Source organism: Seriola aureovittata, chromosome 12 (genome assembly GCF_021018895.1).
Source record: "Seriola aureovittata isolate HTS-2021-v1 ecotype China chromosome 12, ASM2101889v1, whole genome shotgun sequence".
Taxonomy (NCBI): Eukaryota; Metazoa; Chordata; class Actinopteri; order Carangiformes; family Carangidae; genus Seriola; species Seriola aureovittata.
This window is the reverse complement of record NC_079375.1, coordinates 11510877-11531651: the sequence shown is the minus strand read 5'-3', so window position 1 is coordinate 11531651 and position 20775 is coordinate 11510877. Positions and strand designations below refer to the sequence as shown.

The window sequence follows — 20775 nt, the reverse complement described above, 5'->3', positions numbered from 1 at the left end:
TGTGTGACTGGTGTGTGCGTGTGTGTGTCAGTGGTGAAGGCTGGCCAGATGCCCTACTGCCTTTCAGTGGAATTATTTGCTTAAAGCTGAGCACACTAAGCCTGGCCAAGTGATCCGCCTGCCAGGACAAGAGATGTCTCGAGACTCCCAAAGGAGTCCACATTAATATTTATGCTCCAAGTTTTTGCAGTGCTGCAGTTGGTGATGAAACATGCACACAGAGCAGCGCATGCACAGCCACACATACAAACACTTAAACACACCCTCACCGATCTCATAGCCCCCTCAGGTGATCGGATAATTCAGTAAATGCAGAGCTAAACATGAAACACGACATTGTAGCGAACTCATAGTCTCACTCTGACTCTTGATGTGTTTGCAGGTGAACGGGCAGTGTGCTGGACACACTGCTATGCAGGCAGCCAGTCAGAACGGTCACGTGGATGTCCTAAAGCTGCTGCTTAAACACAATGTGGACCTGGAGGCTGAGGTTGGTATGATTTTAAAAAATCTCTCTCATCCACGTTCTTCCCAATCACACATGCATCTCTTTATTTTAGTGAATGTCACACAATATAGCAAAAGGTAAATATATAGTAGCAGACACAACACTGAGCCATGATGACGGTGTGTTACTGTCCCCAGGACAAAGATGGAGACCGGGCGGTGCACCACGCAGCCTTTGGTGATGAGGGCTCTGTCATTGAGGTGCTGCAGAGGGGCGGTGCCGACTTGAACGCCAGGAACAAGCGAAGGCAGACTCCATTACATATAGCTGTCAACAAAGGCCACCTGCAGGTGGTCAAAACCCTGCTGGACTTTGGATGCCACCCCAGCCTCCAGGTATCTGCCGCTACGTCTTATTTATCTATCTCGTGACACAAATGATGGCAATTCAGGAAGAAACAATAAAACAGAAACAAGTATATACAACAGCGCTGTCAAAGATCAGTCCACATTGATTACTGTTGTACACTTTGTAGTTTTGCTGCTATTGTTTGTCATAATACATTAGTAGAGAGGTCAGATTAGTGAGACAGTAATAAGTGACACAAAGTTTCCCATGTAGGATTCAGAGGGTGACACACCCCTGCACGATGCCATAAGCAAGAAGCGAGACGACATGCTGTCAGTGCTGCTGGAGGCCGGCGCTGACGTTACCATCACCAACAATAACGGGTTCAATGCCTTGCATCATGCTGCCTTGCGAGGAAATCCCAGGTATGAGACACTCGACTTCCCGCTTGTCGCCGCTAGCTGTCACACTTATTTATTTGGTGTCTACGAGGGACCAGGGTATGTTTAAGTGGAATCTGTGAAGAATGTGTCCTCAGGATCTCAATAAATGTCTGCTGAATGCTTTGAGAAAAGCCTTTTATATTAGATACAGACACGCTGAATCCTAAATTCTTGCCTCAAAAAAGCTGTGTACATTTCTATTATCCACACTCTGAATTCATAGATAATGAGTAAGGTGGGAAAAATAATTGGTTTTTTTTATGCAGTCTGATCGTTGAATGATTCAGCATTGATGCACAGAACTCAGTAACAAGTAACAAAAGTATGGAAATCAAAAGATTGAGCTGCACTGAGAATCTCACCACCCTTAATCAAAACCAAACTGGACTAACCTAGCTTTCCTCAGCCCTAATAATGAATGGGCACCAGATAAACTGTATTAGGTTGCACATTTGGTAGTAATTCCACAAATATATTCAGTACTCGCCTTAGTTTGCTTATTTAAACTGAATAATGTTTTAACTAATATATTATTTGGTGTTGAATATTCACCGCAGCACAACTGAAAGAGCTTTAACATGAGAAAAAAAGGGAATGTCAGAGTGTGATTATGATTGAGCCATATTAAACTTTTGAAAATATTTGTCAAAACCAGAACCACCAGGCTTTATATTCTGCTTCTTAGCAGCTAAAGGACAGAGGCCATGGCAGACGCACTAATCTGCTGCTACTAATCCATTACTTAATCATCCCCCGTTGGAATGAAAGATGCAGGCTCACCACCTACAGGTCTAAACTTGGAGGCAGACTATGTTCAGTCATTGACAAACAAAAAATGAAACATTTTAGATAACTGGCGGAGGATCCTATTGAGGCGAAAGACAATTAAAAGCATGGCAAGTTCACGACGTGTGTTTATTTCACAAGCTGTTGTATTTGTTGTAAAGATTTTTCAGTCATGTGTCCTAAAATGAATATGCAAAAACCTATAGATCAAACTCACGGATTAATCATCTATTCAGCATCTACCAACCATGTTATGTAATACACTACTGCAGCCTTGTGTGGTGCCTTCTCTTCAAATTCTCCTGTCAAGTTTAAAAGAGTTGCATATCTAAAATGAACTCACCACCTGATGTGGATATTTCCTCCACAGATTCCACTTAAATGAAAAAAAGTCGTTAAAACTACACATGTTATCCACCCATAATCTTCACTTAATTTAGTTTGACATTGATTGACGTCTGAAGCAGGGCCCATAGGCTTCATCTCCCCAACAGATGGTATGGTCTCAACTGACATTAGACTACCTTTGAGGCCCTGAAAGCATCTGTTTTATGTTGACTTTTTTTTATTAGTGAAACTTAATAGCCTTTGAAGTTCATTTGTTGTTTGTTTTTACTGTTATGCTTGTCCATCTCCTTGTGTTGTGAGCAGAGGCTGGCGTGCAGCTGCTGGCCCGTGCAGCAGCAGCAGCAGCACGCCTTGTCCTTGGCCACTGCTATTTCTGGCTGCCGCAGCTTGCTGCTCCGCACTTTGGCTGTTTTATTCTTGTCTCTCAACCATGAGCACATTAAAGATGGCTCAGAGAGACGGCTGTCTGTATCAGGTTGATCATCCAGGATCTCTTAAGGTGATGGACATTGACGTTACATGGTCAGCGTTATAGACTGGAGCGATTTCTAGAAAAGTTAACAGCTGCTTCCTTTGCCGTGCGTTTTGGGTGTGTATGTGTATGTTTGTACATGAGCGTGGTTATCCTCGGCTAAATGTCATTCCCCTTCACTGGCATTCATTCCTTTGGCATAAGGACAAATGGAATTGAGGTCAGAGGGCTCTGGAACACCTGCCACCTGCCACAAGCCTGGCCAGACCCAGCCCTCCACCTCTGGCACAATGCAGAATAGGCCAGGGCCTGTTCCCTGTATGGTACACTGATCAAGTGATTTGCAGATTGAAATAGACATAAAGAGTAACATATAGAAGCAAAAAATATTGCTCATCAAGGTTAAAAATCAGTTGTCTGGGGATTGATGAAAATTCATAGGCAGATAGATTTAAGTAACATATAGATTGTGGGTCATGACGATGGTATTAATAACAGTAATTATTTAGGACTTTTCAAAAACAAATTATGTAAAAGAAATACAGCTGCTTTAAAAGACAAAATGACACTGAATGAACCAGATGGGAATACAGTGTACAATTAACAAATAAAGACAAAGTATGAACATCTATAAATGTGCAGAAAGACGCAGAGTATAAAATAATTAAATTTGCAATAAGATGCCAAAGTATTTTGTCCGATCCTCTTTGGAAGGTCGTTCCAGAGTTGATGATGCCTGACATTCTCTAATTAAATGTAATTATATAGATGTAGGTCTATCTGATTGAAATCCACGTTGACTCTTTTTCAAATTATACCATTAAATTACATAAATAAATAAAAATCACTTGTAGAACACACACACACACACACAAATGGCCATATGGTCAGCAGTCCCAGCCTGACTTTGTAGTCCGAGAGGAAAAAAGAAATATTACAGGGCTACTGTGTTGTCTTTTATTACACAGCTTTTAAACTTTAATGAATAATAGTAAATCTATTTAGGGAAGGTCACAAACTGGCAGTTTAAACAAAATTGTTATTCTAAATATTCTAAATTATAAATATTAAAATGCAGTGGGTGTGTAATGTATTAAACCAGGATTCAGAATGTAGGGGAGGAGAAAGCTGGTCCACTGTATAACTCATTGATTTAGAGGCAAAAAGTGCTGTAGCACAGTGTTTTGTGTATCGCGGGCCCCTGTCGTGTTGTGTGCGCGTTGCTTGCTTCGGTCCACGCTCTGTCCCCTTGCCTTCACAGAAACAAAGATATATGTCGCCTTCTCCAGTCTGCCCATTTACTTTTATTTCACGCTCGAGCTCCTGCAATATCAGGGAGACAGTCCACAAGTCCTAAAGCCCTCGAAAATCTCTCCCTAGGTTGAAGTGAAAGTACCTTGTCTGGTGTGTTTTTAGTGGAGAGGCAGTTATTTCGATTGAGTGCTTAGAGGAATTCCCACTAAAGAATCATATTTCTCAAAAAAAAGTGCCCTTGATGACTGTCATGAAGAAGTGCTTGAAGTTGGAAGCTAATCAGAAGCCCCTCAGATGAAGAGTGTGACATGAAGTCTTTCTGGTTAATGATCGATGTTACGATTGCTTCCTGATAGTAACTTTAAGAATTGGGTCTGCTCTGTCTCCTCGTGTTTAGATTGAGCACCAGCACAGAATGTTCTGGCATTCGGGGCTTAAACAAGTCTAATCTATAATTTTTCATTGACGCTATAACAAAACAACAGGGAAAAAACAAATGCTTCCACTTTGTGTTCTTTTATGCTTTCTCTTTGTAAGTGATGTAAGTTACCAACGTCAATAGCTTTCAGGTTCAAGTAGAGAGTTTGAGGGAGACGCATAGGAAGAGCGCTGTGGGTGACAGATGAATCTTTCAACTTGGAGTCCCAAACACTGAGAAAAATCAACTCTACCAACAGGGGTGCAGCGGGAACAGGGGAGTTTTACTATATTTCACCTTGTTCATTACTCACACACACACACACACACACACACACACCACAGAGAGCGCGTGTAAAGGCATTCCCTCGTAAATTAGACCTAGTTGTTATGTTTTACAATTGCCAGTAAATTGAAAGTGCTGGTATAACCAGCAGTAACATCTTCGGGAAAGGATTTTCTCGGCCATCCACACTGTGTGTTCTCCCTGTGTGTGTTTACTGCAGCCCCAGCCTGCAAGGAGAGCCTGGCTCGTCTCTGTGTCTTACCCTCGGGCTGCTAGAAGCCAGTAGCTGCTACAATACTGTAAACAATACGATTAATAGCCCATGACTCATAAACGAGCTCCAAACAAGCCCTGCAGCGGCGGTCTGTATCCTTTTTACGTGTCACCTCCTTGTAATATTTGCCCTCCTCCCTCTCTCATGTAGTGCTCAGCTTTCCTTTAATATGGCAACATACAGGCAAATCCCATATGTTAATCGCCTCACCTGGGCAGACGGAGGGCTCTCCAAGCATTCACACTGTCCTCCAGTATGCAGACAAGTATTTCCAATATAATGTCAGGACTAATAGGCAGCACCGTAATGGCAGTGTCCTAATGGGGATCACACTTAGATAGAAAACAGTGTTGTGGGTCCATGGGGATAAATCTGTGAGATGGGTCAGATGTTTGCATTTCTAGGGGCTTGCCAATATATTCATTCAATTTTCACCTTCTCTCTTGTTCGTTTCAGACGAGGCTAATCAAGTCAGACTACCGTGATTGAGTAAGACATTACGTGAATAGATTTCATGGTTGTTGGTCCAATGGAAAACACTTCAAATTCAAAAGAAATGTAGAATACCAAGCTGTTCACAATGAATTTGATAGTCAATTTCTATATGTTACACCCACATCCTCAAATCTATTTGAGTAATTAGAGAAATTTAGACCAATTATGGAACACATAATTCAGGAGTGTGTTTTTTGTGGTTATGTTGTATATTGTCTGAGTTTGAAAACATGTCATCATGACATAGCATTAAGCGCCAAATTAGGAAGCCAAATGAAAAAGAGAGAGTAGAGAAGGAGGGGGGGAGGGAGGGAGAGTGGGGGAGAGGGAGTTTGGTTTTTATCTGCCTGCTTGTTCCGCAGTAACGACGAGTGAATGTGTGAGGCTGTAACTGTTTGCGAGTGTCTGCTCCTGTGATTTGTGCGTTCAACTCCTGTCCTCCAGAGCATCTGGCTCTCATCTGCCCCGGCTTGTCCAACATCGCTGCAGGAGGCTTGAGGGGAAGGAGGCGAAAAGGGTTTGAGTGTGTGTTTGTGTGTATTGCGCACTCTAAACAACTGTATGTTGCCCCTTATTTATTTCTTGTACTCTTATTGTCGTGTTTCTTCTTTAAAATCCTTTACATTGCCATTTTACCCCTGCTGAGCTGCATTAGCTGTCTCCTTATTTATTTATTTTTGCCTATTCCCACCCACAGTGTAATTGACTGTTAGCATCCAGTGACAGTCAGTTTAGGAGGTGTCGTAGCAAGACAGCCGTACATTCTCACACAGACATGTGAGTGCTGTGTTTCTGAAATAGCGCACGCAGTCTACCCCCTGCTATTTTTGAAACAGCCATTGATAGTGTGGTCAGAATATCAATCCCTCCACAGGCAGAGACAGGCAACACTCAGTCAGGAAAGGGGACCATACCAAAGTTTTGAACCAGGGATTGGTTTTTTTATTAGTCAGAAATTAGACATATTTAACATTGAGCATGACAATCTCCGAACCACTCCAGATGTTGTTGGTAGAGGGAAGCCATAAGCCAGCCTTCATCAAGTAGTGGCGTGCTGTTGTTGCAGTGATTGTGTTGAAGGCATCTCCATCTCAGCTCCTGGTGTCATCAAAGCATAGCTACAGCTGGTTGAAGGGGACCAAATCCATTCAAGAGGTGATTTGGTTCCATTTTACCAGCTTTAGCAAAGCATTTTGGAATCACTGTTTCAGAGGCAAACGTGGAAAACTGCTGAAGAGAAGTGAGTTTTCTGAAAGGCCGTACTGAAGTAAAGTTTTATCCAAAAAGCTCCAGAGCAACAGAAAAGCGAGAAAGGCCATGTTGCATTTGAACGTCTTATTAAAATCTGAGATGTGGCCCATCACACCATGTCCACCCACTAGTTGAAACAGACAGTGCTGTATCTCTTTTCTCTCTGCTGCTTTTTTTCTTATGCCTGTTCACCTTCACCCACTCTGTGAGACACGCAGGTACATTTAGCACACTACACCCCATTTACCACCACACCAATAACACACAGGTACAGTTGATCAACCTTACCTAACTTTCTCCTTTGCTGCCTCCCAGGCAGCCTATTTATCCTCCTCGCTATCTTTTCAAGTTTTATGCTTGCCCCCCTCCCGGAGAGTGAGAAAAATTGTTCCCTGAGAAAAGGATAATAATAATCTGTGGCAGTGCACTTGAGTCAAATGTCCTGGAGTCATGAAGCAATTACAGGCTCTGACAGATGGGCCCTGCTGCAAGCACGCTGCTGCTCCGGTCACCGAGACGGCCAACAGACAAATGCAGAGGCACAACCACATACACAAGCCCTCTCACTCATACTCCTACTGTAGCACTCTGGGGCTTCAAGGCACAACATTAATTTAAACCAGTCATTTAAGTCCCGGAGACTGATTTGTAGTGCAGAGGGTAGTGTTTGAACAGAGACTGAGGGCAGATTATTTTATGTCTCTTTCCGCGCTCTACAGCAATACACTATTGTAACATTTTCTGCTAAAAATCCAACCAGTGCTAATACAAAAATGATCACAGTAGCACTCGTGTAACAAACATTGTGATTATGATTTTTTTTTTATGGTAGTTTTAGTCAATCATAAGATCACTAAACTATTTCAGCTATTAGAAAAATCCAAACCACCTTTCCTATATTTTAGCCATACATAGTGCTGTTATACAGTTTTTTCTTTTTAATTTCACTGCTGGAATATTTTTATATTGCTACCACAAAGCGGTGAGCTTCTCAAGCAACTGTCCTGCGATGTCGATCTTTGCATTAAGAGACGGTTAAGTAACATTTATTTTTAGCCTTCATTTCTAATTAATCTTAATAAATGTTCTTTTGATACTATTTTGTAAGGGGGATTTGAAACATAGTCAGCTGTTATAATTATTGAATTCTTTTCTGCCAAGGCACGAAAGAGGTTCTCAGAGTGGCCAGCAACAGCTGAGGGATATACAGCACTGCTTGTAGACAGGATGGAGGTCAACATAGGGCTAGCTTGATATGGCACACCAGAGGCAGGTCTATTTGTAACATACACATGCACATTCATGCTTGCTCACTTACACACACACACACACACACACACACACACACACACACACACACACACACACACGCACAGTCTCTCAGTCAGTCAGAGTCAGGTGGCCAGGCTGCTCACCTCGTCTAAGGGCCATAACAGGGCAAAAGCAAAGGGGGACGACAGGCACTGAGCATTTGATAATGTCAGCATCTGCTGTGTTTGTCACTCAGACAGCAGGTCATTGCTATTGAGGGCCTGAGAGAAACATGCAGTGCAAGCCATTCACTCCTACACGCCTCTTATGTCTTGACAGGAAAGAGATAGATAGACAGAATATCATGCAGATGGGTCTGAATGGTGGAAAAAATGAAAGAAGTGATGCCTAAAAATGGAGCTTCATTCTGATGTTCTCAAAAAAAAAAAAAGGGAAAAAAAGATTTTTCCACCTCAGATCTGAACTGAGGTGACCTTTTCTTATTTGTCTATTTTTAAAGCTGGATTATTATAAACTGATTTGATCCTATTTAGCAGCTGTTAAGGGATCAATAACTCATCAATTCAGCCTTGTGTAAATTGTTGGGAATTTGATTCAAGCCCAGTGTATTTCCCTTTAGAACATTTCAGCAGGACTTTTGTTTTATTCTTCATATATCAAATACGACTTCTTTAGAGAATTCAGGATTTATAAGTTACACACTATTTTTTTGTTTACAACTTGAAGGTTTTTCACCAATGTCAGCAAACTGGGTTTAAAAAAAAAAAACGAATCAGTATTGGTGTCACTAATGTCACCTCAGCTCAGATATTTCTTGTATTCAAGGCAAAAGGAGTAAGTCAGCCCTACACTCGGCACATTTATCAGTCCAGAACGAAGTGTCTTGTATTTCAGTAGAATAGAGCTGTCCTACGAGAGTGGCATGCGTAGACTTTTTAATTGCTCCACTGCGGGAGAAATTTTGTAGGGACGGATACATTCCAGCCCGCAGCCGCTAACAGCATTCATTGTAATTTAGGAAAATAAATCTAATTTGATGAAGGAGCACTTGATATATGTAGGCACTGTATGTGTTTTCGTTTCACAATATCATTGATCATCCTTACAAGGTTTAGTGTACAGTGAAATTACTGTTATAAATTTGTATTCAGTATTGTTAAGGCACTGATGAGCTAATTTGTGTAGAAGTATCAAAATACACTGGCAGCTTATTTGCTTGTATTAACAGTCTCATTTGTTTAATGTTTATTATCTCTTCCGTGTGCTTTTTGAAGCTGGAGTCGGGAAATTACCTTTAGCAGAGCGGTGATTCTATATTAAAGGGGTTTAAAGAGAGGTAAACCTGTGCTAAAACTGGTACAGGCCTTATCTATGATCCATGGTCAGGCCAGAGAGAGGGTCAGAATAGGTGAAAGTGCTAGATATGAATAGCTCGCCATGCAAACTGCTCCCCACCTCCCCCCTGGCTTCATTTCGCTCTGTGCCTCTGTCCATATTCTGTTGCCTTTATTTGTTTGAAGCAGTCGACAATTGGAATCAGCTGACATGCCAGAGTTCACCCTGATCCTGCATTGTCACTTTTTGATGGTCTAATCTGACTGCCATGCAGCCCAGCAAAGCATTTGGCAAGCATAGCAAACGTGAACAATGAGAGCAGGAATCGAGGGGGAGGGAGGGGAGCACGGGGCAGCCGGGTTGATGTGGGGTGGGGGTGCGGATAAGGACAGCGGCATAAAGGCAGGGCAGTCATAGTTAAACACACAAGATTGTTAACACGGAAGCCATATGATACAGCAGTAGGATAGAGCCAGCTTGTGGCAGCAGCAGCAGCAGCAGCAACAGCAGCAGCAGCAGCAGCAGCAGCAGCAGCAGCAGCCTCAGTGCCTCTTCATTCTGCCTACTCAGCAACTATTTCCTGCTCTTTCAGTTGCATGTTTAAAGAAAAAAAAAAAAAAAAAAAAGCCAGCAACAGTGGCAGAGTTTTGGTCCACTTCACTTTGCTTTCCTTTCCCCTTGAGCCATGTGGAAGTACTGGAAAAGATTATGGTATTAATGAACAGGAGCAGCTCCAGCATACCGCTCTCTGCTTGCTGAAGTTGGTGCTAAGTTGCCGCTGGCTGAATTTCAAGGGCTGTAATGCAGTAAAATCACCCAATAATGAAAGGAGGCCCTGTTCATATGGCAATGTCACAAGGCGACCCCTTTGCCCATAGTTGGTGTAGGTGGCGAAAGTACTGTCCTAAACTCATGCTGCTCAGAGCGAGCCCAAAACATGATTGTTATCATTTATGCTAACTTACATAATTGTCCAATGAATTGTTGGATTGAATTGTTGTTGTTCAATTGCTGGCATATCTTGGATGAGAGATTTTTATTGGCCAAGTCAGCCAATTTGAGAAAGCAGTAAGTTCCCTACAGCGATTATTGCTGCAGTGAGACTGCCCAGAGACAGTATATCTAATGTATGAGCTTCACCACTCACATTCATGCTCCCTTTACCTCTCTCTCTCTCTCCCTCCCTCTCTCTCTTTACTTTGCTTGCTATTTTCTCTCACACCATGATCACAGCCATATTAACAATTTGCAAAGCACAAACATATCCTCAGACAGTGCTGTCCAGCATCATTTTCCCAGAGCGAGGACTCGCACCTCACCAAGAATACATACTTCTTTACATTCCATAGCTATCATATGTTCATATGGGTACATAAAGAAGTATGTACACCAAGGAGGTAATCTTAGGTATGAAATTTTCTCACCTTTTGCCAAGGTCAGGAAGTTATGAGCAGAACATTTTTCCTCACCGTTCTCTCTCCCAAGTATGGTAGTCTGCACCGTAAGGTGACTTTGAGTGTAAATTCAGTTCAACACTCAAGGCTTTCCTTTGGTTGCCATGTAAGGCTGAACAGCCAGTCCCCCCGCCCCTGAACATAACAAAAGTTTTGCAGTCCATACCATAGTCGACTGTTACAATGACCCCCGCTGTCCTCCAGACAACTGGGAGAAACCAGGAGGATCAGGGGAGGAATACAGCTCCCCTTTTTTTTTTTTTTTTTTTTTTTTTTTTTTACAGCAGTTAGAAGGTGGTCTTTTTCTCTTTCCATGAAAAACGTTGAGATTAAGGGGTTGGACAAAAAACAGCAGCAAAGAAGAGAAGAGTTTTCTCCTTGATAGAAAGTCCTTGGTGTAAGGTGCCTCTGTGTGCACCTCGTCTTGTGTGACGATCATTTGCTGTGTCCTGGGAGCAGAGGTGCACCTATAAGCTGAATGGCCCCGCTGACATACTAAACATTTTCACTTCACTCCTCCCACTGCTCTTTCAGTGAGTCTCCCTCACACCATCTCGTTCTCTTATTTCACCCCCCCCCACCCCCCTACCTCCCACCCCACCCCCCACCCCTGTATCCTTTCTCCTTTCCCACCTCTCACTTCGACCAATATGTACCCCTCTCTTGCCTGTTGCTCTTGTGTCAGCGACGTCCCCAGTTGCTAGCTGGAGCGGTTGCTGATGTTTGAAAATGAGGGTGATCCAAGTGGAACAGGAAGCTATTGTGAGCAGGATTTGGGCTTTAGGCGCAGAGGCAGGCCATAGGTCACATGAAGGCGCTAATGCCCACTCAGCACTTGTGGATTGGTCCTGGTCATACCCCCCACCCACCATCAAAACCACCTCTCTCTCTCCCTCTCTCTCTCTCTCTCTCTCTCTACCATCGTTCTCTCTCGCTTCCCACACTGTTTTTATGGTCATCTTTTCTCACTTCCTCTTTCCTCTGATCAAACCTCACCTGTCTGTGTTTACAGTGAAGCCAGCTGTTCTGTTGCAGAGGGGGTGGAACAGATCAATAACCATTTGCATGGTAGTGAGAATTATTCAGCAAGCCTCTAATGAATCTTTGCCCCAGACCAACACATTCCACAAGTCCACACTGCTTCCAACCACGCTAAGCTAGCCAGTAGGCTGAATGCTGAGGCAACGGGTGTAAATCGAAAAATGGATTAGGGGAGACCAGCTTAGGTTTGAGTTTGGAGACTGGGTGGCAGAGAACTGAGTAAATGGGAAAAGTGGTGCAATGTTTTTGCAGTGGAAGGGTTTGGAATAGTAATGAGGGGAGGTTGAACTGGAGGTGACAGTTGTTCTCAGCACAAAGATAGGGTTGGGCAGGTGGATGAGCCGGGTCCTAAAGGTGTGACGTCCTGTTTAGGAAATGTCACAGCCACCCGAGAGGGTGAGCAAATAGGACGGAGAGGGGGTGAAATTCCTTCCTAGACTTAGCGGAATGGAGGTTGGGGAACATGAACCAGCGAATTAGCTCAGTGGTTGTTGTGTCTGTTCTGGTTTGGGCGATAGTACTGCAGTACTGTGTGCCCTGCATGCCCTGCCTAGCCTATAGCAATCTGTTACAGAGAGAGAGAGAGAAGAAACTGGGTTACTACCCTAAGTGCTGTGGGTTCAGCCAGTGACACACATCTAGTCAGCCAACCATTGCTGCCCAACACCCCCCCCACCCATCCTCACCTTCCCCCAACCCCACATCTGTGTTAATACACTTCTCACAGCTGTGTGCCGTCAATCCGCTTTTCCCCCTGTTCAGAACTCCCGACCTGCCCGCTGTTCATTATTCTGATGCTTCGTCATCCCTCTGGTCGCCAGATTCCGTCCTTCCACCCCAATCAGCCAGCCTTGAGTTTAAAAGTGCGACGTGTCCTCAAACTTACCTCCCATCAATTAAGAATGCCAGTGACCTCCCCCGCCCCTCAGTTTAATTGAAAAGTGGTCTGGTAAGACCAAGAAAGAAGGGAAAAGATATTTAAAAAAAAAGACAAAAATAACACATTAAAAAGTCCCAGTAATTATAGTATCCTTAGTCATGGTGGCAAAAAACATCTCGGAAGTGGTTGGATGCAGAGGGCGAATTGTGCATAAGGGAATGTCGCTCCACACCAGTGCAGGTCTGAGTTAACGAGTCCGTCATTAGATAGCGGCAGGGCTGCAACCATGAAGCCTAATGAGCCAAAGAGCTCTGCTGCTGCAGCATGTCCGGCCAGTGCCAGGAACACAAGAGAGAGAGAGAGAGAGCAAGAGCAAGACAAGAGAGGGAGGGAGGGAGAAAGAACAAGATGAGAGAGATAGAGTGGAGAGTGCAAAAAACAGGGCTAAAATCCATGTGGACCATAGCAACTCCCCAGCCTCCCTTTCCCCTGTTCAACCTCCTCCTGCATCCTCTTCCTCTCCATACTTTTTTTTTTCTTTTTGTAAAGCCTTTATTTCTTCCCTTCTTCTAAGACAAGAGGAACAAGAGAGGGAGGGAAAAAATGCCCAAAGGTGTTCTCTGGTTAAGTTCTGTCCCAGTGCTGCTGCTGCTGCTGCTGCTGCTGCTGCTGCTGCAGAACAGTACATTCCACTCCCCCTTTCGACTACGCGACTCACAGGCAAACCATGCGGTTAATAACTGATCGCATCCGAAGAAGAGAGAGGGAAGAGACGGGACAGGAGACGCCAAGGCCCGTCAGGGGGTAAACTCCGTCCGAAAGCCAAGGAAGAGCATATATTACCTGTCAGATCAGTTTCTTATCTGAGCCGCTCCTCCCCTCCTCTCATCCTCTTCCCGTAGTGAAGAGAGCCATAATGACCTAGAGAGCGCTCCAGCTGCTGCAGCCATCGTGTGTGCCGGGTGCACGCCTGACTCGCTGAATCAGCTTCTATGATTGGGGGGAGGAGGGGTGGTGGCGGGCGGGTTGAGTGCCAGAGTCAGGGAGGGGAGGATGGGGAAAGGAGAGAAAGCGGGCATACATACACACACACACACACACATACACACACACACACACACGCACACACATATGCACGCACAACACATGCGCACACATTCCCACACATTCCCACACAAACACAAGTCATACCTTTAGAAGAGGAAGATGTAGAGCTGACATGAAGAGCTGCCATTTGAAAAAAGGGGGGGGCAGAGAGAGAAGAGGAAGAGAAGGAGGGGTAAAAAAAAATTCTGCAGCACTCTCCTCTCCATCATGTGCATTCTGAGGGAGAGAGCTGGGAGGATGCCCTGGTCGGTGGAGGAGGCAGAAAGTATACCAACCGTCCTCCCACCCTGCCTTTTTCTTATTCACTCGACACACACACACACACGCAGCCCCAGAGCTTTATCCTGCTCCTAAAATGCGCTTTTATTATTCAGTGGAACTTTATACAGCAGCTTAGAAGAGGGAGTTTACTGAATGTTTGAGAGCAGAATTGTGATAGAGGTATTTAAAAAAAAAGAGGTGTCTGTGCCTCTGCGGTAGAAGACAGCTGTACTTTTAATAGTCCCTCGCGATCCATGCAAATTTGATTACCATTGTCAGGGACTAGAGATGAAGGATATTGCAAATCGTTTTGGTATTTTTGGTGTTTAGATTGTTTTGTTTTTTTTTTGCACTTGTACGTCTTCAGTATGCAGTTTATGCATTCTTTGACTTGCACTACCAAGGGTCACCTTTTTACTCGGAAGAGATCACGCAGAGATGCTGCTGCAGTTGGGAGGGCAGAGAGCACAGGACAAACACAGTGGCAGCAAATTAGGAACAAGAGGCCAACCAGCCAGCGGCTTCGCACCCCACAGTGCGAGGGCTAAGCTAAACGGTTAGCACTTTGTGGGAAGCCAAGCATGTGAAACATGCCTAGGCCCCTGTTGCCGGGCTGCTCCTGTGTCTTGTCTCACCACCTCCCTGACCATATTTAGTCAAGCAGTGCAAAAAATAGTTCCCGCTCCGCTCCACTCCACTCTGCTCCTCTCCTCTCCTTGCCTCGCCCCCACCCTCTTCTTCCATATCCCCCCTCAGCAACTGTTGGCTACAGGCTCCGGGAAGCCTTCCCTACGGCTCCCTGCCTATCGATTCCACGGGTCTGGAAGGAGAGAGGAGAGTTAGGCCAGCTAGCCCCTGTTACCATTTGCTGCGCTATTTTTAGTAGCTCCAAATAAAGTGGTCTCTCGTGCTTCCACTTGTATATTCTTGATTCCCCCCTCCCCTGCTTTACATCCTTCACCACCAACTCCACCACCTCCTCTGATACCACCCCCTCACTCTCTGTGTCCTTTTGACCCCCCCCCCCATCTCTATCATTCTTCTTTTTAAATAGAGCTGGAACACGCTGCTTATGGTAGAGCTTCCGTCTGCTCACCTCTATACTTAGAATAACTGTATATGCGAGAAAGGGAGGAGAGAGTAAGGCTGAATGTGTAGCGCAGAGAAGCAAGGAGGGTGTTAGACAGCAGGAAATATTATTGTGTTTTCCCATTTATTTATTTATTTATTTATGCAGCTTCTGGCAATGCAGGGAGACAAGTGGCAGCCTCACCTCTGAGGCACTGAAAAGTTTGGGCTGCTTTCTCTCCTTTTTGAGCTCTCATTAATTTTCAAGTGTCTTTTTCAAGCTTTCCCGAGGCGCGGCCACTGAAGAATCTGTTTAATTAGTTGGTCTCATCACGGGGCACATCTATACTGTACGGAAGCAATGTCCTCTGTGCCCTCCTCTCTTTTTCACTCTCTCCTCTTCTCTCCTCTTATACCTCAATGACAGCACACAAGTCCTCTTACTTACCCCACCTGCATTTTAACTGCAGAAAGCCCCAGGATGTGTAAGCCTATGGTTTTGCACACCAAATATGCTTTTTAATAAGGTAATCACGTGGAAACCAGACTGTGGCATTTCACTTGTAATGAATGAGACTGTGAAAACTCACAAACACCCTGAATGCACCATGAACATTTATCAAAGTGTATTTTCATGAGCCAGAAAAATGTCACGCACTTCTCTGGTCGTTGATTTGATAAGCCTTTTAAGAAGCTCACAGTCATTCTGCCCTCACTCACAGTTATATCTCAAGCCTTCGCGGTGGAGATAATTCTGCATAGATTCAAGTGTGCAATTTAATTAATGTATTGTCACTGCAATTTATAGCTTTTCGATTACATTATCTTTACGGCTGTTACAAGAATTGACCATTTGTGAGATAAAATGGATTCCCAGCTAATGTGTCTGCTCAAAACTTGACCTTACATGGCCAATCAAAGTGCAGATTTGCAGCTGCATAAATGGCAGCTGTAAATGTCCACCTGTTATTGCACTACAGTCTCTACATTTTCACTCGGCTTAAAATTGAACCTGGTCTTTTCATGTAGTGTGTAAATTTACACACACAGCGGATGCACTCACTGTGCATGCACATTTGAAATTGTTGTGTGTTCATTCTCTACTCTGTTATAGGCCACAGAAACCATAACCAACTGTCTGCATAGAGGATGCCCTTGTGTGTTTTGTGTGGGTCTCCACCCTCACTGTTCCAGCCACCCAACCCACCAGTTTAATCTCAATTACAACCCGACATCCCATCTGCCCCTGAAACTCAGCAGCATGGCTTACATCTTCCCTCCATGATGAATAGCGCGGGGCTGAATGTTTAGCTGAGCAGTTAATCGATCAATAAGAAAAGGGTCTACTAATGGATGTGCATTGTTTCACTGGATGGAAGGGTGGAATGGGTGTTTCTCCCCTATGAGTGCTGCTTAAGACGTACCCCCATTCAAATGAAAAAAATAAATAAATGATACAGGTTGGCGTGAAATCAACCATTAAGTTTTTGTGATGTTTTATCTTCTTCAGAAGATGCATCGTGGGTGGAAACAAATTCAACATTAATCAGCTCATTTCAGGTTTTTTGGAGAATATTTGAAGCTATTCTTTTCATGTTGTTATTTAGGAATTGTCCTCCAAACTGATCTGAATTAGGTACAAATAGAAAACAACTGATTGCAGTAGTATTCACCCTCCACATACAGTTTTTTCTGATTCTAAGCCATCAGTGGTGAAGCTAGTTCTTTGTAGAAGTTTTACAAAAGAAAATAGAGATCACCAATTTTTGATTTTTTTTTATTTCTCATCAGTGTATGATAAGTGATGTTAGATCAAACACAAGTCTATGTAGAAGGCCCAGCACTGGTTAATCAACCTGCGAATGTTGTGATCGGTAGAAATCAAACACTTCACACAGGCAGCAACTCCATAAAGCACGATGGTGGCAGCATTATGCTGTGACGATGATTGTCTGCAGCAGCCTCTGGAAGGATTGTAATCAAACATTTGTGGCAGGACTTTAAAGTGGCTTGTTACTCATGGATCTCATGCAGCATAACAGAGCTTGGGCAGTTTAGCAAAGGAGAATGGGCAGGGATGAGGGGAGGCAGTGTCCACACAGAGCAATTCGCAAAGAGTTCAGGCTGTAATTGCTGCCAGAGGTGCCTCTACTAAATATCGACTTGAGAAGGGTGAATACAATCAATTACTTTGTTTTTTTTATTTGTTCTTAATTAAGATGAATTTGTAGTGATTTGTTTTCACTTTGACATTAAATTGTCTTTTTATTTCTAAATTAATTTCAAAAAGCCTGATTGCTTCCGCTGTGATTCGAAGTTGTATAAGTGTAAAATATGGGAAAGCCCAGGTGTGGCGTGGAGGATATCTTTTAAGAAGCATTATATATTCTTGGTTGATAAGCAGTCCTAGTGAGAGCTCGTCCCTCTGAGTTTACTAAATTGAGAGGTAAGTCTCCTTTCGAATTGAAAAGGTAAAAGGTTTGTTCAGGGAATTCTGGTTAGCTTTAGATGGTGATGACACCCCTGTTTTTTCTTTGAGCTTCAAGCCTGCTGGTAAAGTCTTGGTCGGTCTTTCAGCTTGTCTTAATTCCTCCTTTCTGTGTGCCTGCCCACCAGTCAACATCATAGAGGGATTAGAGCTACGTCTAATGAGTCCAGTTTGTGCTTTTTTTTTTTTTTTTGAGAAAATCTGCATGCTCCTCTTCCATCAGCCCGGCTATTCCTCGTGCTTACTTTATCTCTCTCGTCAGTTCCTTTCCTCTCCCTCCCCCCACACCCCACTCTCCTGTCCCTCGCCCACCCCACCCCCCTCGCCGCCGCCCCCTCTCTCCTCATCCCTTTACACAGTGCATCATTTGAAGAGGTGAGGCTGTTGAGCACTAGGAGGAATAAAAGTGATTTATGAATGGGCCAGCCTACCTGGGTGCTGGAGGGGGAAGCCAGTGGCTGTCAGGCTCTCTGATCCAGCAGCCCATTGTTCCCTCCAGCCTCACTGCAGGGGAAGCTCCTCTGCCTCTGCTGCCTCTGATCTTTTACCGTGCCTTACTGGCGCTGCATGTTACCATTAAGTGACTCCCAAACTGCACAAATACCTATGCACTGCAGGGGCGCGTATGTGTGTGCCAGACCATTTTCTCAGAGGCGCACACACACCCGCAGCACACTGCTTGCAGTCTGTTTATTCACATGCCACTCAAGTAAATGGCTGCATGCTCGTGCACAGATTTAATTATTATGCTTAACCTGAATTAATCTTTTATGATTTGAAGTTTTAATTTTTCCAGATTTTAGAAGTTAACATGGGTGAGGACAGCCAGATGCACCGACCAGCAGCAACCTATCGATAAAATAAAGAGAGGTGACAGGAAAGGTTTTGTAGCTGCTGAGGACAATGTATGAGTTCCTCCTTGTCACCATATGCTCATATGCAGATACACACCGTACACACACATTCGCACAATACGTGATGGTAGAATATTGTGGTTTTATAGGGTAAAACTGAGGAATGACATCACTTAGGCAGAGTGATTTGGCTATTAGTTTTTGTGTGTTTAGCCACTGTGTGTGATCGCGCCATGTTTACTGAGTAATATATGATAATTCCTGATGGCAGGAAGGTGGACACGATAAACTTGGTGAGAGGAAATGGTATACACAGGTGCTCTGTTGTAATTCATTAAAAGATAAGTGATCGCAGAGATATGTCAAAGTAACCTTTGGAATCCAGATGAACTTCACTAAGAGAGTTCCTGTAGCCCACAATGGGAGGTAATAACCTTATATTGGACAGTTATTATAACATGCTCTATGTAGTCTGGAGAGATTTATCTCACTGATTTATTATTTATTATTACATGTCTCCTTAGTATTATTTGTTGTTATCATCTTCAGTTGTTCAATTAGACTCTGCATTATGTTGCTGTAGCTTATTCTAGTTAAATTACTGACTGAGGAGTGCACTCATTAAAGATGTAGTGCAGTGACAGGTTCATTCAGTGAGCCAGAGTACCAGTTTGCTGCAGCATGCGCTGTGACTTAATTGAAAAGTCCCCCAATCCTAGAATCCCTCCCAGTGTCCACCTCTCTATGAGCTGGGACCAGTCCAACAGATCAGCCAGAGGACAAGCTGATACAAGCCCCAATCCCCCTGTGGCCAATCAGAACGCCCACACTTCCTCCTAGGGCTGGGCCAACAGTGGCTCTGAGCCAATAGATAAGCTCAGCCATGCTGTAATGCTCTGTCTGTCCTGTGGCATGCTGAAACATTGAGTCCTGGCTGCTATGTTGCTATAGCACATGTTGGGAGAGGGAGGGGTGGGGGTAGCAGAGGGAGGCAAGGATGGATGGATAGAGGGGGAAGAGAGGGAACGAGGGATCGAGGGATGGCTGCATGAAGGGAGGGAGAGGGAGGGGTGCATCCCTTACTGAAGGGACTCAAGGACATAAAGAGCTTTTGGGAAAGTGACTATAGCATGCAAAAAAGAAAAGCTTGCATTGTGAAGCCGCCATACGCACTGATAATATGTTTTTCGCCCACTTGCCAAACCTAGAAAGAGCAGGATTTATTTGTGGCACTTTAAGTGCCTCAGCAATGCAGGTAATAAATATGACAGAGCAAGGTGATGTACTTCCACAGCACAGCTGTCAGGCATCTTTAATATTTTCTCCCCCTATTTAAAAACAAATGTAGTTTATCTATTTACTTGATGTACTCGAATAAGTAATAGAATTTGTTTGGGCTTTGGATGGGACTTTAACGTCAGTGATGGCAGTTGGGTTTGTGTTTTTTTTTTTTTAACACTGAGAAGCTTGCTGCATATTTCTTAGCTGAGTGAACTCATGTAAAACCTCATTACAAACCTTGCAGTATACTTAAAATGGTTTCACTCAACACAAAACTTATGACATCACTCTCACATCACCGCCTTTTTCCTGCTTTGTTCCTATTATATCAATCTAAGACTGATAGCATAATATAAGTATTAATGTCATCCTGGGTTGTTAGGGATCCCGCCATGCTTTTGTGATCCCATGCCGTCATGCTTTTGTGATCCTAATCCACATATTGAGTATCAATACCAAGTGAGATGTCATATTTTTAAATGAGATTGTCGAGCAAGCAATCTTTAGAGAACCATCGGAAATGAATCAGACTTTACATATCAAGTAGTTGAATAAATTTTTAATACAGTGACAAAATAATTTAAGGAATACTTGGTTGCACACACAGATGATTCAGCAGTTTTGAATTTGTAAGAACAACAGTGCAGATATCCTTTTTTGGTACTGTCAAAATGCAGCAGACCAAGGGACCAGGGCAGCTTCAGACTTCAGACTGTGTGATATGTATGATCAAATGTGGGCAGAACCCATGCTTATTGTCCCATGTCCAGTCATCTACAATTTTTGTCACTGAAAGGGGTATTAGTACCTTAATGTACTTGAGGGACACATTCAGGCCGACGTTCACATCTAAACCAAGCTATGCTGCTGAATAATGCAGGCCATGTTGCCCTGGTAACCCGTACGGACATC

The 20775-nt window shown here is 43.8% G+C and overlaps 1 protein-coding gene and 1 long non-coding RNA gene across 6 annotated transcripts in view; one reads left to right on the top strand and one right to left on the bottom strand.

Moving 5' to 3' along the window:
• mib1 (MIB E3 ubiquitin protein ligase 1) overlaps positions 1 to 20775 on the top strand; it is a 54968-nt gene that overhangs the window by 15995 nt on the left and 18198 nt on the right. For all 5 annotated transcript variants that reach the window (XM_056390693.1, XM_056390692.1, XM_056390689.1 and 2 more), the window contains exons 11-13: positions 383 to 490; positions 646 to 843; positions 1070 to 1221. In XM_056390693.1, the coding sequence (XP_056246668.1) occupies positions 383 to 490; positions 646 to 843; positions 1070 to 1221 (458 nt within the window). The remainder of the gene's footprint in view (positions 1 to 382; positions 491 to 645; positions 844 to 1069; positions 1222 to 20775) is intronic.
• LOC130178453 (uncharacterized) lies at positions 6488 to 11469 on the bottom strand. Its single transcript, XR_008829168.1, has 2 exons — positions 10854 to 11469; positions 6488 to 6798 (listed from the first exon to the last, which is right to left on the bottom strand). It is a non-coding gene; the product is annotated as an uncharacterized LOC130178453 (long non-coding RNA).